The sequence below is a fragment of the Phyllobates terribilis genome, unplaced genomic scaffold, assembly GCF_046119375.1.
Source record: "Phyllobates terribilis strain yellow unplaced genomic scaffold, ASM4611937v1 Scaffold_9__5_contigs__length_417890890, whole genome shotgun sequence".
Lineage (NCBI taxonomy): Eukaryota > Metazoa > Chordata > Amphibia > Anura > Dendrobatidae > Phyllobates > Phyllobates terribilis.
The window spans coordinates 187,271,681-187,289,709 of NW_027362769.1; the positions used below are offsets into that span (position 1 = coordinate 187,271,681).

General features: G+C 51.5%; 2 protein-coding genes across 4 annotated transcripts in view; one reads left to right on the top strand and one right to left on the bottom strand.

Annotated features, from left to right (window-relative positions):
• Positions 1 to 18,029, bottom strand: part of SEMA5B (semaphorin 5B) — a 398,541-nt gene that overhangs the window by 110,067 nt on the left and 270,445 nt on the right. For all 3 annotated transcript variants that reach the window (XM_073647519.1, XM_073647520.1, XM_073647521.1), the window contains 2 exons: positions 5,958 to 6,075; positions 3,297 to 3,472 (listed from right to left, as the gene is read on the bottom strand). In XM_073647519.1, the coding sequence (XP_073503620.1) occupies positions 3,297 to 3,472; positions 5,958 to 6,075 (294 nt within the window). The remainder of the gene's footprint in view (positions 1 to 3,296; positions 3,473 to 5,957; positions 6,076 to 18,029) is intronic.
• On the top strand, positions 9,907 to 12,372 carry LOC141162711 (uncharacterized). Its single transcript, XM_073649078.1, has 2 exons — positions 9,907 to 10,080; positions 11,887 to 12,372. The coding sequence occupies exons 1-2, from the start codon at positions 9,907 to 9,909 to the stop codon at positions 12,370 to 12,372; spliced, it is 660 nt and encodes a 219-aa protein (XP_073505179.1).

The following is an 18,029-nucleotide window of genomic DNA, read 5'->3' on the forward strand; positions in this document are numbered from 1 at the left end:
GTGTCTGATATCAGCCTCTTATAACGCTCCAGTACTGATATTACCTCCAGACATTACACCATATGTGACTGATATCAGCCCCTCTTATAACGCTCCAGTACTGATATAACCTCCAGACATTACACCATATGTGACTGATATCAGCCCCTCTTATAACGCTCCAGTACTGATATAACCTCCAGACATTACATCATATGTGACTGATATCAGCCCCTCTTATAACGCTCCAGTACTGATATAACCTCCAGACATTACACCATATGTGACTGATATCAGCCCCTCTTATAACGCTCCAGTACTGATATAACTTCCAGACATTACATCATATGTGACTGATATCAGCCCCTCTTATAACGCTCCAGTACTGATATAACCTCCAGACATTACATCATATGTGACTGATATCAGCCCCTCTTATAACGCTCCAGTACTGATATAACCTCCAGACATTACATCATATGTGACTGATATCAGCCCCTCTTATAACGCTCCAGTACTGATATAACCTCCAGACATTACATCATATGTGACTGATATCAGCCCCTCTTATAACGCTGCAGTACTGATATAACCTCCAGACATTACACCATATGTGACTGATATCAGCCCCTCTTATAACGCTGCAGTACTGATATAACCTCCAGACATTACATCATATGTGACTGATATCAGCCCCTCTTATAACGTTCCAGTACTGATATAACCTCCAGACATTACATCATATGTGACTGATATCAGCCCCTCTTATAACGCTGCAGTACATCTCTATGCACGGTGCTTATATCTGTATATTATACATATAGATTGTGCAGGTTGAGGTTCGGTGATGATATTAATGAGAGCCTTATATTGAGCTCATCACAGTCATCAGTTATTCGGCTCCAGCGCTGCAGACGATCGGAGAACACGGCACAAATCCAATCCAAATAGAAACGTCCCCTTCTCCAGAATCACATCACGCCGGGAACATGAATGCTGACACTTCGCTTCTCACCGACATGTCAGACATCAAACTGATCGATCCAAGAACACAAGAAAAGATCCAAAAGACTCCTGAAGACAGAACCAGCCCCTGCGAGCAAGATCATCGCTGTCTACAGGGGAAAGACAACTGACCCCATAACAGAGCTGCACTCCTGACTGTACTGACATAGTGACTGCACCAGCAGAATAGTGAGTGCAGCTCTGGAGTATAATACAGGATGTAACTCAGGATCAGTAATGTAATGTATGTACACAGTGACTGCACCAGCAGAATAGTGAGTGCAGCTCTGGAGTATAATACAGAATGTAACTCAGAAATCATTATCTGTGATCACAGGTCGCCCTACAATCCACAAATGCAGATTACAACTCTATCATGTAAAGAAATAAGCCGTATATCAGCACAATCCAGAAACGCTGCCGTGTTTCCTGGGCCAAATATCATTTGTAATGGACGGAGGCAAACTGGAAAACTGTTTTGTGGTCGGATGAATCAGAATATGAAGATCTTAATGAAGCCCAGGACACCATGTTCTGCGGACTCAGGAGGAGAGGGACCATCCAGCTTGTTACGAGGGAGAGGGACCATCCAGCTTGTTAGAGGGAGAGGGACCATCCAGCTTGTTGTGGAAGAGAGGGACCATCCAGCTTGTTATGGAAGAGAGGGACCATCCAGCTTGTTATGAGGGAGACAGACCATCCAGCTTGTTATGAGGGAGAGGGCCCATTCAGCTTGTTACGAGGGAGAGGGACCATTCAGCTTGTTACAAGGGAGAGGGACCATTCAGCTTGATGTGAGGGATAGGGACCATCCAGCTTGTTATGAGGGAGAGGGACCATCCAGCTTTTTATGAGGGAGAGGGACCATCCAGCTTTTTATGAGGGAGAGGGACCATCCAGCTTGTTATGAGGGAGACGGACCATCTAGCTTCTTAAGAAGGAGAGGGACCATTGGCTTGTTATTGAGGAGAGGGACCATCTGGCTTGTTATCAGAGAGAGGGACCATCCAGCTGGTTATGGGGGATAGGAACCATCCAGCTTGTTATGGGGGAGAGAAACCATCCAGCTTGTTATGGGGGACAGGGACCATCCAGCTTGCTGTCTGCGCACAGTTTACATCTCTGATGTATAGGGGACCTTACTGCCTTTGGCAGGGGCAGCACACATGGGAGGCGCCATCAATACTGATCATTATATAGAGGTGATAGAACAACATCTGCTCCATGCAAACAACGTCTATTTCAGGGAAGACCTTTTAGGCTATGTGCCCATGATCAGGAATAGCAGCGTTTTGGACCCAGCATATTTTCACTGCGTCCAAAACGCTACATTCTATTAAAACTCACGTGTTTACCGCATCTAATAACAGTCCTATTGGGGAATTTATGCGGCGGAGGCTACAGAAATTCACATGCTGCAGCTTGTAAACCCGCACCTCAGGTGAATTTATGCAGCATTAAATAGAAGCACGATGGGCGTGGGATTTCTATAAATTCCATCCACTCTTCTTGCGATGCAGAGCACAGTGTTTTGGACGCATCGAAAATATGCTGCATCCAAAACACTGCTATTCCTGATCGTGGGCACGTAGCCTTATATTTCAGCAGGACAACAGTAAAACGCCATCCTGCAAACATCACACAACACGGCCCCGCAGAATAAGAGTCCAGTGATGAACCGGCGCCTGCAGTCCGGACCTTCCACCAATAGAAAACATTTGGCGCATTATGAGGGGACGCAGTGATGGACATGGCAGGGGCACAGTGGGGGACGCGGCCTGGGACACAGTGGGGGATGCGGCCCGGGGCACAGTGGGGGACGCGGCCCGGGACACAGTGGGGGACGCGGCCCGGGACACAGTGGGGGACGCGGCCCGGGACACAGTGGGGGACGCGGCCCGGGACACAGTGGGGGACGCGGCCCGGGACACAGTGGGGGACGCGGCCCGGGACACAGTGGGGGACGCGGCCCGGGACACAGTGGGGGACGCGGCCCGGGCACAACTGTTTCGAGATGTGTTGCTGCCAAGAAATTCTAAATTAGTAAAATTTATCAAATGAAATAGGAAAATGTCCAACGTCTGATCTGTTCTCTGTTCTGTGTAATAAAATCTGGAGATAAGAGATTTCCAGATCATCACATTCTGGTTTTCTTTACCTTTTACATAGAGGTATAACTTTTTTGGAATTGGAGTTGTATGTAACCGGTTCATGCACTAAAGACTTTGTGACCTTTGAGCTCGGTGTTTCGGGTTCTGGGTCCGTTATTTCTGTTCAGTCTATGAATTATTCATTAATAAACTAGTACTCACCGCGAGCAGTTGGCTATCTCTATACGGGACCCCTCACACTCACGGCCCCCGCAGCGAGGAGCAGGATTATTACAGGTCCGGGAGCGGCACAGACACGTGGAGTCGCCATCCGAGTGCTGACACGGCTGCCAGGCTGCCCACACCCCAAGTCCTCCGTTAATTGTCAAGTTGCGAACCTGCGAGAAGAGAAAGAGTGGCGATAATAACATGGAGGCTGACGCACTTCAGGCCTGGACTGCAGACACTTGCAGCCTCGGTCCCCATCTTATTGTATGAAGCTCCCCCACACTGCGAGCTGCGCCACCACCAAAATCAGACACATAGAAATCCTCTGTAACGCTTCGTACAGGAGCTCAACCTCCAGCTGGGAGCGTGAAAGCCGCACTTTTTACACCAATAATCCCTTTTAACATCTTTATTTTTAACATCTACCTGCTGACTGATGTGATGAGCTGTGGAGAGGATGGAGAGCTGAGCGGCCCCAAAACACGCTGCGGAGAGGACGGAGAGCTGAGCGGCCCCAAAACGCGCTGCGGAGAGGACGGAGAGCTGAGCGACGTCAAAACACGCTGCGGAGAGGATGGAGTGCTGAGCGGCCCCAAAACACGCTGCGGAGAGAACGGAGAGCTGAGCAGCCCCAAAACGCGCTGCGGAAAGAACGAAGAGCTGAGCGGCCCCAAAACACGCTGCGGAGAGGATGGAGAGCTGAGCGGCCCCAAAACACGCTGCGGAGAGAATGGACAGCTGAACGGACAGCTGAAGGGCCACAAAACACGCTGCAGAGAGGACGGACAGCTGAGCGGCCCCAAAACGCGCTGCGGAGAGAACGGAGAGCTGAGCGGCCCCAAAACACGCAGCGGAAAGAATGGAGAGCTGAGAGGCCCCAAAACACGCTACGGAGAGGACGGAGAGCTGAGCGGCCGCAAAACGCGCTGCGGAGAGGACGGAGAGCTGAGCGGCCCCAAAACACGCTGCGGAGAGGATGGAGAGCTGAGCGGCCCCAAAACACGTTGAGGAGAGAACGGAGAGCTGAGCAGCCCCAAAACGCGCTGCGGAAAGAACGGAGAGCTGAGAGGCCCCAAAACACGCTGCGGAGAGGACGGAGAGCTGAGCGGCCCCAAAACGCGCTGCGGAGAGGACGGAGAGCTGAGCGACGCCAAAACACGCTGCGGAGAGAACAGAGAGCTGAGCGGCCCCAAAACACGATGTGGAGAGAACGGAGAGCTGAGCGGCGCCAAAACATGCTGCGGAGAGGACGGAGAGCTCAGCAGCCCCAAAACACACTGCGGAGAGGACGGAGAGCTGAGCGACGCCAAAACACGCTGCGGAGAGGACGGAGAGCTGAGCAGCCCCAAAACACGCTGTGGAGAGAACGGAGAGCTGAGCGGCGCCAAAACATGCTGTGGAGAGGACGGAGAGCTCAGCGGCCCCAAAACACGCTGCGGAGAGGACGGAGAGCTGAGCGACGCCAAAACACGCTGCGGAGAGGATGGAAAGCTGAGCGGCCCCAAAACACGCTGCGGAGAGAACGGAGAGCTGAGCAGCCACAAAACGCGCTGCGGAAAGAACGGAGAGCTGAGCGGCCCCAAAACACGCTGCGGAGAGGACGGAGAGCTGAGCGGCCCCAAAAAGCGCTGCGGAGAGGACGGAGAGCTGAGCGACGTCAAAACACGCTGCGGAGAGGATGGAGTGCTGAGCGGCCCCAAAACACGCTGCGGAGAGAACGGAGAGCTGAGCAGCCCCAAAACGCGCTGCGGAAACAACGAAGAGCTGAGTGGCCCCAAAACACGCTGCGGAGAGGATGGAGAGCTGAGCGGCCCCAAAACACGCTGCGGAGAGAATGGACAGCTGAACGGACAGCTGAAGGGCCACAAAACACGCTGCGGAGAGGACGGACAGCTGAGCGGCCCCAAAACGCGCTGCGGAGAGAACGGAGAGCTGAGCGGCCCCAAAACACGCAGCGGAAAGAATGGAGAGCTGAGAGGCCCCAAAACACGCTACGGAGAGGACGGAGAGCTGAGCGGCCGCAAAACGCGCTGCGGAGAGGACGGAGAGCTTAGCGGCCCCAAAAAGTGCTGCGGAGAGGACGGAGAGCTGAGCGGCCCCAAAATGCGCTGCGGCGGGTGCAGATCACAAAGGGAAATGTAACTTTACAGAGACAGGACAAGTACAGATATGAGACTCTTGGTGCCGTGTGTCCGCTCTTCCACTCTATACTTTGTCAATGGCCTGCGTGCGGTAGCTAAAGATATAGGACTGAGCTGCAATACCCAACACAACCATGGATAAGAGGGGCGCTGTGCCTGGAAGTAAGCAGCCATGTTTTTCTAATATAATACAACTACTTTAATATTAAAAGTTTATATTATAAAAGACACTAATGTATATTGAGATCAGGCAATGACACAAGTCCAGCTTTAGACTGAAACGCGTCAGCTCCTGTTTTCGCCCGTCAGTGATAATGAAAACTCTGCACTTTCATATGGACCCAGTGATCGAGCACAAGAAGTTATTAGGGGGATGGGATCCTTTTCTCTTATTGATCAGTACCGCTTTCCAATCATAGGATAAGATTTAAATTAGGCAATTCCTTTCATGAGCATGTGACTTGTGTGCTCCGCCCCCAGCGGCTGCGCAGTAGGCGGAGCTAGCGCCACTCACCGGGCAGTCTGTGATGTTCTGGAACCACAGGCTCATGTTGGAGCTGTCCTCCAGGGTGCTGCAGCGCTTCTTCTTACTGTCCCACCCGCAGTACGGGTCCCTGGCGCCAAGACACGTCCTGGAGAGAGAGGGATGAAAAGGGTTAATCTGGACACAAAGCACTGGGGGGGATTGGGGTAACAGAAGGACAGTGAGAGGGATCGGGGTAAGAGGAACAGTAGAGAAAGGGGGGAGTCGGGGTAAATACAGGGACGGGGGGGGGGGTAACAGATGGACAGGACAGTCCTGGGGGGCAGGGTAACAGGACAGCGGGAGGGGTTGGGGCAATAGACGAACAGTGGAGAAAGGGGGAGTCGGGGTAAATACAAGTGCAGTGGGGGTGGGTGTGTTGGGGTAACAGTCGGACAGTCTTGGGGGAGGATTGGGGTAACAGGACACTGGGAGGGGTAGGGGTAAGAGAAACAGTGGAAAAAGGATGAGTCGGGGTAAATAAAAGGGCAGTGGGGGTGGGTGGGTTGGGGTAACAGTCGAACATTCTTGCGGGAGATTGGGGTAACAGGACAGCGGGAGCGGTAGGGGTAAGAGAAACAGTGGAAAAAGGGGGAGTCGGGGTAAAGGGACGGGGGGAGGAGGGGGTAACAGATGGACAGGACAGTCCTGGGGGTCAGGGAAACAGCACAGCGGGATGAATGCAGGCAATAGATGAACAATGGGGGGTAATTACAGAGACGGGGGGTTGGGTTTACAGACAGATAATGTTGGGGGGAATGGTGTTAAAGGGAAAGTGTGGGGAGGGGTTCACTGTAATAAAGTGAGGAGTCGGGGTAATAGAGAGACAGTGGAGGGGTTGGGGTATTAATGGGAGAGTGGGGTCCTTCCTTTTGCCCGCTCTCATCCATTTCTCGCATCCTGTACATGGGGGCGCACTGTATAGAAGTAATGGCGCCCCGCACAGACATCCACACAACTCCACATTGGACATTCATCGTGTTAAAACTGAAGATGAAAACAGAAAAGCTGCAGAATTCAGGAGAAGCAGATGCAGGCGGGCGAGGAGGGCGGCAGCCATCACTCCTGCTGTACGACAACGTCTCACCGCTCACCCGTCTCTGCTGCCCATAGCAACCAATCAGAGTGCGGCTTCCATTCTGCATTCTGCTCTGGTAAAATGAGAGCTGGGCTGTGATTGGTTGCTATGGGCAACAGACATTCATTGTCCTCAATATGGCCCATGGTATCTCCCCCTCATCCGGACCCGCAGGTTACGTGACGTCACTGTGACGCTCTGGGCCCAAAGCTAAACTTGTATCAGGAGCAGAACGGTCCGGTGCCGCCTGCTGCCGTCTAATGTGGCCCCTCAGGTGCCCGGCCCTAGAGGTCACTTCCATCATTGTGGCGCAGTGACGACAGAAACACCAGTGGGACGAGCTGTGTCCATATAATATCTCACTGAAGTCTCCCCACTGCGCCATATTGTCACCGAGTACGGCTGCTGCGCCATTTCTGCACACACCGCTCCTGTGTGAACAAGCTCCAGCAGCGGGAGCCGCCATTCAGTCGGGGTTCCCCAATATATCTCAACCACTGACCTAACTACACAGCAATGCGCGGCGGCGGCCACCACAATGGCGACTTAATCGGCGGCGTATTAATAGCCGATTCCTGGCAGATGGAGGCCAGACTTCATGTCCCTCTCCAACGCCTCGAGCCCACAATCAAAGGCGGCCTGACATTAAACACGGCGGGAACACAAAGCAGCGACTCATCCGCCGCACACTGCGCCGCTTCACGAGAATCTCCGCCGCCCGGACAACAAAGCAAGAAGACGGGGAGCAAATAAACAGCCGGCGCGGCCCCTGTAATGGAGCATTATGGAGGGGGGGGATCATTCGCAAATCTGCGCAGAGATGCCCCCGGGCTTTCCGCTGTGGGTTTATCAGGCCAAATGTTACACAAAGCTTTCCCTGTTCGTCCGCCGCTGTCTGTCTGTCTGTCTACACAGTTTTCACAGGCAGCGGTAGACGGCGGACAAGCGCGGACCATGTTTTGTTAGAAAACTTGGAACAATGGCCCCTTTCAGAGCCGAGGTTCCTGAGCCTGGGCACGAAGGAAGCCGGGCAGGATATGATCCGAGCCCCCCGGGATGTGGGGGGATCTCACCTACACACATGCAACCTGCAAAACTTAACCGGGCTACCCAAAATAAAGGGAAAAATCAGTCAAAAACCTGCGGTGGGGCCACCCAGAATGCACCAGGGCCCCGAGGCACAGGAGTCACGGATGTAATTAGTGCGAATGTCACCTGTGGAAGTAATGAGGTCACTGTAATGGCTGATGTGTGCCCCGGGGTACTGAAGGGTTAATCAGGCCTTTGATCTGCTCCAGCAGCAGTGGGGTTAATGTCGTGTCGGTCGCAGACTTCTTGGTCTGAATGGCGTGTAATCAGCGAGGTCTGAGCGGCGGCCGCCGAGTCCGTGGAGAGAAGCACTTTGCATCTACTTTGTTCTATCGTAATGTGATTTAGCCAAGTGTGAAAAAAACACTCGTGGTAAAGTGCCGCCATTTCTCAGGGTAGAGATTACGCCTCAGACGTGATTAGGAAACAAGGACAGAATGTCAAACACCGGAGCAAAAAAAAACACCGTAACGCAGGAAAGAGCACAAGAAGACAAGGTGGAAACATGGAGAACTTCAAAGGAGACAAGGGAAAACCCGGCGGCTCCGGCAACGCGGCGATGAATAATCTGCCGCACAGAAAACGCCGGCGCCCAACACTGCACCTGCGCACATGACAGCTGGAGCAGAATGTGGTGCCAATCACTGATGACACAGGGATGAGGACGAGACATGGACGAGACTTACACTATATCGGGTGCCCGGTAATGACTGGTATTATATCGGGTGCCCGGTAATGACTGGTACTATATCGGGTGCCCGGTAATGACTGGTACTATATCGAGTGTCCGGTAATGACTGGTACTTTATCCCGTGCCCGGTAATGACTGGTACTATACCTAGCCGTTATTTGCCATGTGGCGATAGGATAGTGCAGTGACTGTTGGCACCATGGCATTGGCACTACTGCAGCGACATGTTGTATGTGGGGGCACAATGATATGCATACAGTATAATGGCACCACTGTGCAGCATTACTCGTGGCAGACGTCAGGGTGCGTTCGGTCACAGATAGTGGTTGGTGCATAGGAGGCGATTATTCATAGATGATAATAAAAGTATAACCCCCACCGTCCCCTGATCCAGGTGCTGTAGCCTCACGTCCTACTATGGAGGTCGCCTGCAGCAGGATCAGGAATAGTTGGCAGCCGCCAGGGCAGAGAGTGCCTCCTCCGCCCTCACAGGTGGCATCGCCCCCGGCTCAGGAGGAATTTCCAAAATTCCAGGGATGATATAAAATCCATTTATGGACAAAACCATACGGGACAAACAATGGAGATCCCCAGACAAGAGGAATACTGAGTATTGTATGCCAGGAGCAATCGCACCGCTGGAGCGGACACCGAGGCTGGTAAGGCGCAGGGGCGAGTCACACGGCTAAGTCATCAGTTCGGTGCTCAGCACGGCCGCTCGGTGCTCAGCATGGCCGCTCGGTGCTCAGCACGGCCGCACGGGCTACAGATATAACTGTGCGCTCCATTAATGACAGCAATCCCCGCCATGACAATAATCCCCCCCATGAGGCCCGTAACCATAAATTACCTGTGTAAAAGCCATAAATAATCGATTACCTCATAAAACATCCATAAACACGTTCACGTCGCAGCCGCGCTCAGAGCTTGTAAACCGCAGCGATATAATGCACGACTGACGAGGGGCAAGTGTCTGACAAGACCCCGACCGTCAAGAAAATCCATACAAGCTGGAAACCGCACAGATCAATGGTCCTCCTGCAACTAATCCAAACTACTACTGCCACCGGCAAATGGCGAGCATGCTGAGTGTCGTAGTGTCAGATTGGACGAGGGCAGGACGACCAGGGAACCCAACAAGACAAGGCTTAGTAGCCACGAGCCGCCAACCCCACGTCAAAGGGCAGCGGCCCGTCGCTGGAAGATGGCTGCAACCTTGGGAAGGGAGTCAAGGGTTAAAGGCAGCGCTGAGATTGGTTCTAACACCGCGGCTGCACTGATGAGGGCCCCGGGTCGGGGCTTCCAGGAGCCCATCTGGCTCAGCACCGGCTGATCGAGGAGACGACTTTCCAAGGTTGGAATCCGTCCTCCTGAGATGCTCCCCAGGTTCAGACACAACATGGAGGCCTCCAGACAGTCGCGCTGATGTGACTGTGCCCATAACATGGAGTGTCACATTGTGGCTGCAGACACGTAATTAAGAGCAAATCCCCCGAAATGAGTCGAGTGAGCGGCGGAGTCAGTGCAATCCTATTAGCCTCTAATCAGTGGCTAATTACCAGCAGCTCTCTGATGCTTTCTTCATCGTGCGACCGCCGGGGTCGCATTCATCATAATCTACTAATGTGCACAGTGCCGTACACACCGGGGGATAATCCCACAAACACAGAGAGGAGGGTCCCAAGGTAATCCCATACACATCTCAAGAAGAGTCTGAGGAGCTGAGAAAAAAGAGCTCGGACCGCAGAAAAAAAAAAAGAGCTCGGACCTCAGGAAAAAAAGAGCTCGGACCTCAGAAAAAAAAGAGCTCGGACCTCAGAAAAAAAAAAAGAGCTCGGACCTCAGGAAAAAAAGAGAGCTCGGACCTCAGAAAAAAAAAAGAGCTCGGACCTCAGAAAAAAAAGAGCTCGGACCTCAGAAAAAAAAGAGAGCTCGGACCTCAGAAAAAAAAGAGCTCGGACCTCAGAAAAAAAAAAGAGCTCGGACCTCAGAAAAAAGGAGACTCTGACCTCAGAAAAAAAGGAGACTCTGACCTCAGGAAAAAAAAAGAGCTCGGACCTCAGAAAAAAAAGAGCTCGGACCTCAGAAAAAAAAAAAGAGCTCGGACCTCAGGAAAAAAAGAGAGCTCGGACCTCAGAAAAAAAAAAGAGCTCGGACCTCAGAAAAAAAAAAGAGCTCGGACCTCAGAAAAAAAAGAGCTCGGACCTCAGAAAAAAAAAAGAGCTCGGACCTCAGAAAAAAAAGAGCTCGGACCTCAGAAAAAAAAGAGAGCTCGGACCTCAGAAAAAAAAGAGCTCGGACCTCAGAAAAAAAAGAGCTCGGACCTCAGAAAAAAAAAAGAGCTCGGACCTCAGAAAAAAGGAGACTCTGACCTCAGAAAAAAGGAGACTCTGACCTCAGAAAAAAGGAGACTCTGACCTCAGAAAAAAGGAGACTCTGACCTCAGGAAAAAAAAAGAGCTCGGACCTCAGGAAAAAAAAAAGAGAGCTCGGACCTCAGAAAAAAAAGAGAGCTCGGACCTCAGAAAAAAAAGAGAGCTCGGACCTCAGAAAAAAAAGAGAGCTCGGACCTCAGAAAAAAAAAAGAGCTCGGACCTCAGAAAAAAAAGAGCTCGGACCTCAGAAAAAAAAAAGAGCTCGGACCTCAGAAAAAAAAGAGCTCGGACCTCAGAAAAAAAAGAGAGCTCGGACCTCAGAAAAAAAAGAGCTCGGACCTCAGAAAAAAAAAAGAGCTCGGACCTCAGAAAAAAGGAGACTCTGACCTCAGAAAAAAGGAGACTCTGACCTCAGAAAAAAGGAGACTCTGACCTCAGAAAAAAGGAGACTCTGACCTCAGGAAAAAAAAAGAGCTCTGACCTCAGGAAAAAAAAGAGAGCTCGGACCTCAGAAAAAAAAGAGAGCTCGGACCTCAGAAAAAAAAGAGAGCTCGGACCTCAGAAAAAAAAGAGAGCTCGGACCTCAGAAAAAAAAGAGAGCTCGGACCTCAGAAAAAAAAGAGAGCTCGGACCTCAGAAAAAAAAAAGAGCTCGGACCTCAGAAAAAAAAAAAGAGCTCGGACCTCAGAAAAAAAAAGAGAGCTCGGACCTCAGAAAAAGAAGAGAGCTCGGACCTCAGAAAAAAAAGAGAGCTCGGACCTCAGAAAAAAAAGAGAGCTCGGACCTCAGAAAAAAAGAGACTGACCTCAGAAAAAAAGAGACTCTGACCTCAGAAAAAAAAGAGAGTTCGGACCTCAGAAAAAAAGAGAGCTCGGACCTCAGGAAAAAAAGAGAGCTCGGACCTCAGAAAAAAAAAAGAGCTCGGACCTCAAAAAAAAAAAAGAGCTCAGACCTCAGAAAAAAAAAAGAGCTCGGACCTCAGAAAAAAAAGAGAGCTCGGACCTCAGAAAAAGAAGAGAGCTCGGACCTCAGAAAAAAAAGAGAGCTCGGACCTCAGAAAAAAAAGAGAGCTCGGACCTCAGAAAAAAAAGAGAGCTCGGACCTCAGAAAAAAAAGAGAGCTCGGACCTCAGAAAAAAAAGAGAGCTCGGACCTCAGAAAAAAAGAGACTCTGACCTCAGAAAAAAAAGAGAGTTCGGACCTCAGAAAAAAAGAGCTCGGACCTCAGGAAAAAAAGAGAGTTCGGACCTCAGAAAAAAAGAGAGCTCGGACCTCAGGAAAAAAAGAGAGTTCGGACCTCAGAAAAAAAAGAGAGCTCGGACCTCAGAAAAAAAAGAGAGCTCGGACCTCAGAAAAAAAAGAGCTCGGACCTCAGAAAAAAAAGAGAGCTCGGACCTCAGAAAAAAAAAAAGAGCTCGGACCTCAGAAAAAAAAGAGAGTTCGGACCTCAGAAAAAAAAAGAGCTCGGACCTCAGAAAAAAAAAAAGAGCTCGGACCTCAGAAAAAAAAAAAGAGCTCGGACCTCAGGAGACAAAAAAGAGCTCGGACCTCAGAAAAAAAAAGAGCACGGACCTCAGGAGACAAAAAAGAGCTCGGACCTCAGAAAAAAAAAGAGCACGGACCTCAGGAGACAAAAAAGAGCTCGGACCTCAGAAAAAAAGAGACTCTGACCTCAGAAAAAGGAGATCAGATTAGAAAGTTTCCTTCTAAAAGTCAAAAAAGAATACAAGTAAAATCAGGAGGCTGAGGTTAGTTACAGGCCCCAGCATTTGCCTACAGTATATATATATATATATTATGTGGACTGCTGAGTGCCGCTGATCGGTTGGGTCCGAAGATCCCACAATCGCTTAAAACACGGCTCTGAAGTGCGCAGCTCCTGCACAGCACAGGCTCAATTGAAACTCTGTGGTGTGAATACCGCTCTGTGAGTCTGGAATACGGCCCCATAGACCCACTAGTTAACCCACAGGAGCTGCGCACATAAGAGGGATAGGGACCCCGACCATGAAGAATTAACAACATTTTGCAGCCCATATAATATGTAAAACGTTTTGCAAATGATGGACGACCCCTTCAAAGAGCGGGAACCCTAAAATATATCGTCTTTATAAGTGCAATAGTGAGAGGAGCGATGGTTAGAGTCATCGACTATGGAGGTGAGATCACAAAAAACACAATAATTTCCACATTTATGGCCTCACAGCAAGAAGCGCTCAAACCACACAAACCTTCGTCTGAGCGCACACAGTCCCCGAGTGCGCACACAGTCCCCGAGTGCGCACACAGTCTCCGAGCGCACACACACACACACACAACCTCCACATGCACACACAGACTCTCCGCACGCACACACTGAGTCTTCACACGCACACACAGTCTCCGCACGCACACATACAGTCTCCACACACACACACACAGTCTCCGCACACACACACACAGTCTCCGAGCGCGCACAGTCCCCGAGTGCGCACACAGTCCCCGAGCGCACACACAGTCCCCGAGCGCGCACACAGTCTCCGAGCGCGCACACAGTCCCCGAGTGCGCACACAGTCTCCGAGCGCGCACACAGTCTCCGAGCGCACACACACACACACACACACACACACAGCCTCCGGCCACGCACACACAGTCTCCGCACGCACACACTGAGTCTTCGCACGCACACACAGTCTCCACACACACACAGTCCCCGAGCGCGCACACAGTCTCCGAGAGCACACACAGTCCCAGAGCGCGCACACACACACACACACACACATACACAGCCTCCACACACACACACACTCTCCGCACGCACACACACAGTCTCCGCACACACACAGTCTCCGCACACACACACACACAGTCTCCGCATGCACACAGTCTCCGCACGCACACACAGTCTCCACACACACACATAGTCTCCGCACGCACACACACAGTCTCCACACACACACAATCTCCGCACACACACAGTCTACACACACACACAGTCAACACACACACACAGTCTCCGCACACAGTCTCCGCACACACACTGTCTCCGCACACACACTGTCTCCGCACACACAGTCTCCGCACACACACACAGTCTCCGCACACAGTCTCCGCGCACACAGTCTCCGAACATACAGTCTCCACACACACAGTCTCCGAACATACACAGTCTCCGCACACAGTCTCCGAACATACACAGTCTCCGCACATACACAGTCTCCGCACACACACACAGTCTCCGCACACACAGTCTCCGCACACACACACAGTCTCCGAACACACACACAGTCTCCGCACACACACAGTCTACACACCCACACACAGTCTCCGCACACACACACAGTCTCCGCACACACACACAGTCTCCGCACACACACAGTCTACACACCCACACACAGTCTCCGCACACACACACAGTCTCCGCACACACACAGTCTACACACCCACACACAGTCTCCGCACACACACACAGTCTCCGCACACACACACAGTCTCCGCACACACAGTCTCCGCACACACAGTCTCCGCACACACACACACAGTCTCCGCACACACACACAGTTTCCGCACACACACAGTCTCCGCACACACAGTCTCCGCACACACAGTCTCCGCACACACACACACAGTCTCCGCACACACACACAGTCTCCGCACACACACAAAGCATCAATAATGATAAATAGTAGCAAAATTTGAATGTCCAAAATGAGGATGGAAACCTTTCCGCTATTAACAGACACCAGAAATGATTTAATGAGAACACAAAGTCTCTGAGGATAATGACGGAAGAGAGGAGGCCAGAAATAGGAGGAACCAGTAACTGCGACACCTCGGCTGTTACAGGACTACTAGTCCCAGCATGCTGCCTTCCGCAATGCCCATAAGATGTACAGATGTGGACCTGGATCTTGTTAAGCAGAAGATCTTCTGTCTCCACAATCCTCTGCAGGGTCACAGCAGAGCTAGAAGCACAATGTCGCCTTCCACAGCTGCAGCGATGTACAGAATATCTCATCATATTCCTGCAGGATGCAACGCTGCCTATGAGGAATCCATGTCTGATACTGAATCCGGGGCCACGTCCGTTATATTAATCCTGTAGGTGAATGAGGCTTTTCTCCACTGGAGACTGCAGAACCCTGTTGTACCCCCAAGACCCCAGACCCCCAGTCTCTCTGCACCGCAGGTGGCACCGCCTGTGCCCATAAATACAGAGCGCAATCACCCAGCACCGCAGCCATTACCAGGGGTGACAAATAATGCAATCCAGGCGGAGGAGAACGCATTCACTAACCGGCCTGGTAATTGCTTTGTTCTCTACTTGTCGGCAGAAAGAGGAACATTACGGCTGAGATATAGCGAGTGCGGGATTATATGGCGCCAGGTTCCAGTGACTTCACATTCACCCCAAAATAGTCCTAAGGCCAAGATAGTAAATTGTCTCAGTGTTCCCAATTATCTCGCAGACCCGGGGTCGGTCCTGGGGGGGATCGGACATTTTCATGACTAATTTGGGTTTTGCAGCCAATGTAAAAGTATCTGCGGAACCACGGATCAGAAAAAGGCAATGAAGACCCAGTCTGACCCGGACCCCCGGTTCTGTATACGCTGACAGCAGATTGTGGACGGACGGGACCCTAAAGATTTTATGACTTATGAGGATCAGGTGAAGTCACATCAATCCTTGCACTAAAAGACCCCCCAGCTCTACAAGCCCCATCATCTATGGCTGAGGACTAGCTGCTTCCTGTCAGGGCATGCTGAGACTTGTGGTTCCACAAAAGCTAAAGAGAAACCGACCAACATATGTGAATGAGAAAGCGCAGAAGTATTTATAGACCTGCGCCGCGTCCTAAATGTCAGGATTGTCGCGGGCTGGCGGAGCACGGACACAGGCCGGCGATCATTATATGAAGCGTGCGGTGTGAAATGTGCACTACATCTTTATAATCCCACCGTGGGCATAAAGCCGCTAATTTACAATCAGCTCCTATTTTCCTGTAATGAGTGTACGGGGCTGGCGGCAGCGGGGAAAGGGTGGGCGCCTCGTACGCATTTTCAGGTTTTAATTGCGGCATTTAAAGCATTTGCAGCGATTTTCAAGTTTCTATCAGCTGCAAATAAAATAATAACTTTAAAAGCTCCCGAGAGCCGACGTTTCATGGTGAGAGGCGATCCGGAGTAACGTGCGCTCTGGGGGGCAAAGCCGCCACATAGGCAAAAAGGGCATGACCACCCGATCCATCGATAACATCCCCACCCGATCCACCCATCAATAACATCCCCACCCGATCCACCCATCAATAACATCCCCACCCCACCCCACCCATCAATAACATCCCCACCCCACCCATCAATAACATCCCCACCCCACCCCACCCATCAATAACATACCCACCCCACCCGATCCATCCATAACATCCCCACCCCACCCAATCCATCCATAACATCCCCAACCCACCCAATCCATCCATAACATCCCCACCCCACCCATCCATAACATCCCCACCCCACCCATCGATAACATCCCCACCCGATCCATCGATAACATCCCCAACCCACCCAATCCATCGATAACATCCCCACCGCACCCATCGATAACATCCCCACCGCACCCATCGATAACATCCCCACCCCACCCATCGATAACATCCCCACCCCACCCGATCCATCCATAACATCCTCACCCCACCCATCAATAACATCCCCATCCCACCCATCGATAACATCCCCACCCCACCCATCGATAACATCCCTACCACCAGATCCATCCATAACATCCCCACCCGATCCATCTATAACATCCCCACCCCACCCTTCGATAACATCCCCATCCCACCCCACCAATCGATAACATCCCCACCCATCGATAACATCCCCATCCCACCCCACCTGTTAGAACCCTCCTGTTTGTTTTTTTCCATCTTGTGTTTTGCGGTCACGTGACAATCTGCCTTTATATTCCAGCTCCGCCCTATTGGCTGTGCTGGACTTCAGTGTTTGACTGTTTCTCTAGCCAGGTGCTTCGGTGCCTTTCTCTGTCTAGTTCGCTTGGTCCTTCTGGGACCTCTAGTACCTTTTTGTCAGTTTGTCTTTTTAAGTTCTGCAACAACTTCTCTGTTTAGGAGGAGTCCCATTTTTGTCCCAGTCCTTAGTTCTTTTAGGGACCCCTCCCCTTACACTATAGGTCTTCGTTCAGACTAGCCGAGGACTAGGCGGGTCTGTTCGCTAGGAACAGGCAGCCCGCTACATCGTAGGGATTCAGCTTAGTCTTACTGTAGGGACAGCTTTCCCCTATCTTTCCTTAGTACTTGCTGCAGATCATAACACCACCTATCAATAACATCCCCACCCCACCCGAGCCATCCATAACATCCCCACCCCACCCGATCCATCCATAACATCCCCACCCCACCAATCAATAACATCCCCATCCCACCCATCGATAACATCCCCACCCCACCCAATCCATCGATAACATCCCCATCATACCCGATCCATCCATAACATCCCCACCCCACCCATCAATAACATCCCTATGCCACCCGATCCATCGATAACATCCCCACCCCACCCGAGCCATCCATAACATCCCCACCCCACCCGATCCATCACATCCCCACCCCACCCGATCCATCCATAACATCCCCACCCCACCAATCAATAACATCCCCATCCCACCCATCGATAACATCCCCATCCCACCCGATCCATCCATAACATCCCCACCCCACCCATCAATAACATCCCTATGCCACCCGATCCATCGATAACATCCCCACCCCACCAGATCCATCCATAACATCCCCACCCAATCCATCCATAACATCCCCATCCCACCCATCGATA

Excerpts from the sequence above, each read along its gene's own strand:
- LOC141162711 (XM_073649078.1), top strand. The coding sequence starts at position 9,907 with ATGCTGAGTGTCGTAGTGTCAGATTGGACGAGGGCAGGACGACCAGGG. Across the intron at positions 10,081-11,886 it reads TAAAGGCAGCGCTGAGATTG|AAAAAAAAAGAGAGCTCGGA; the intron begins GTTCTAACACCG and ends CTCGGACCTCAG.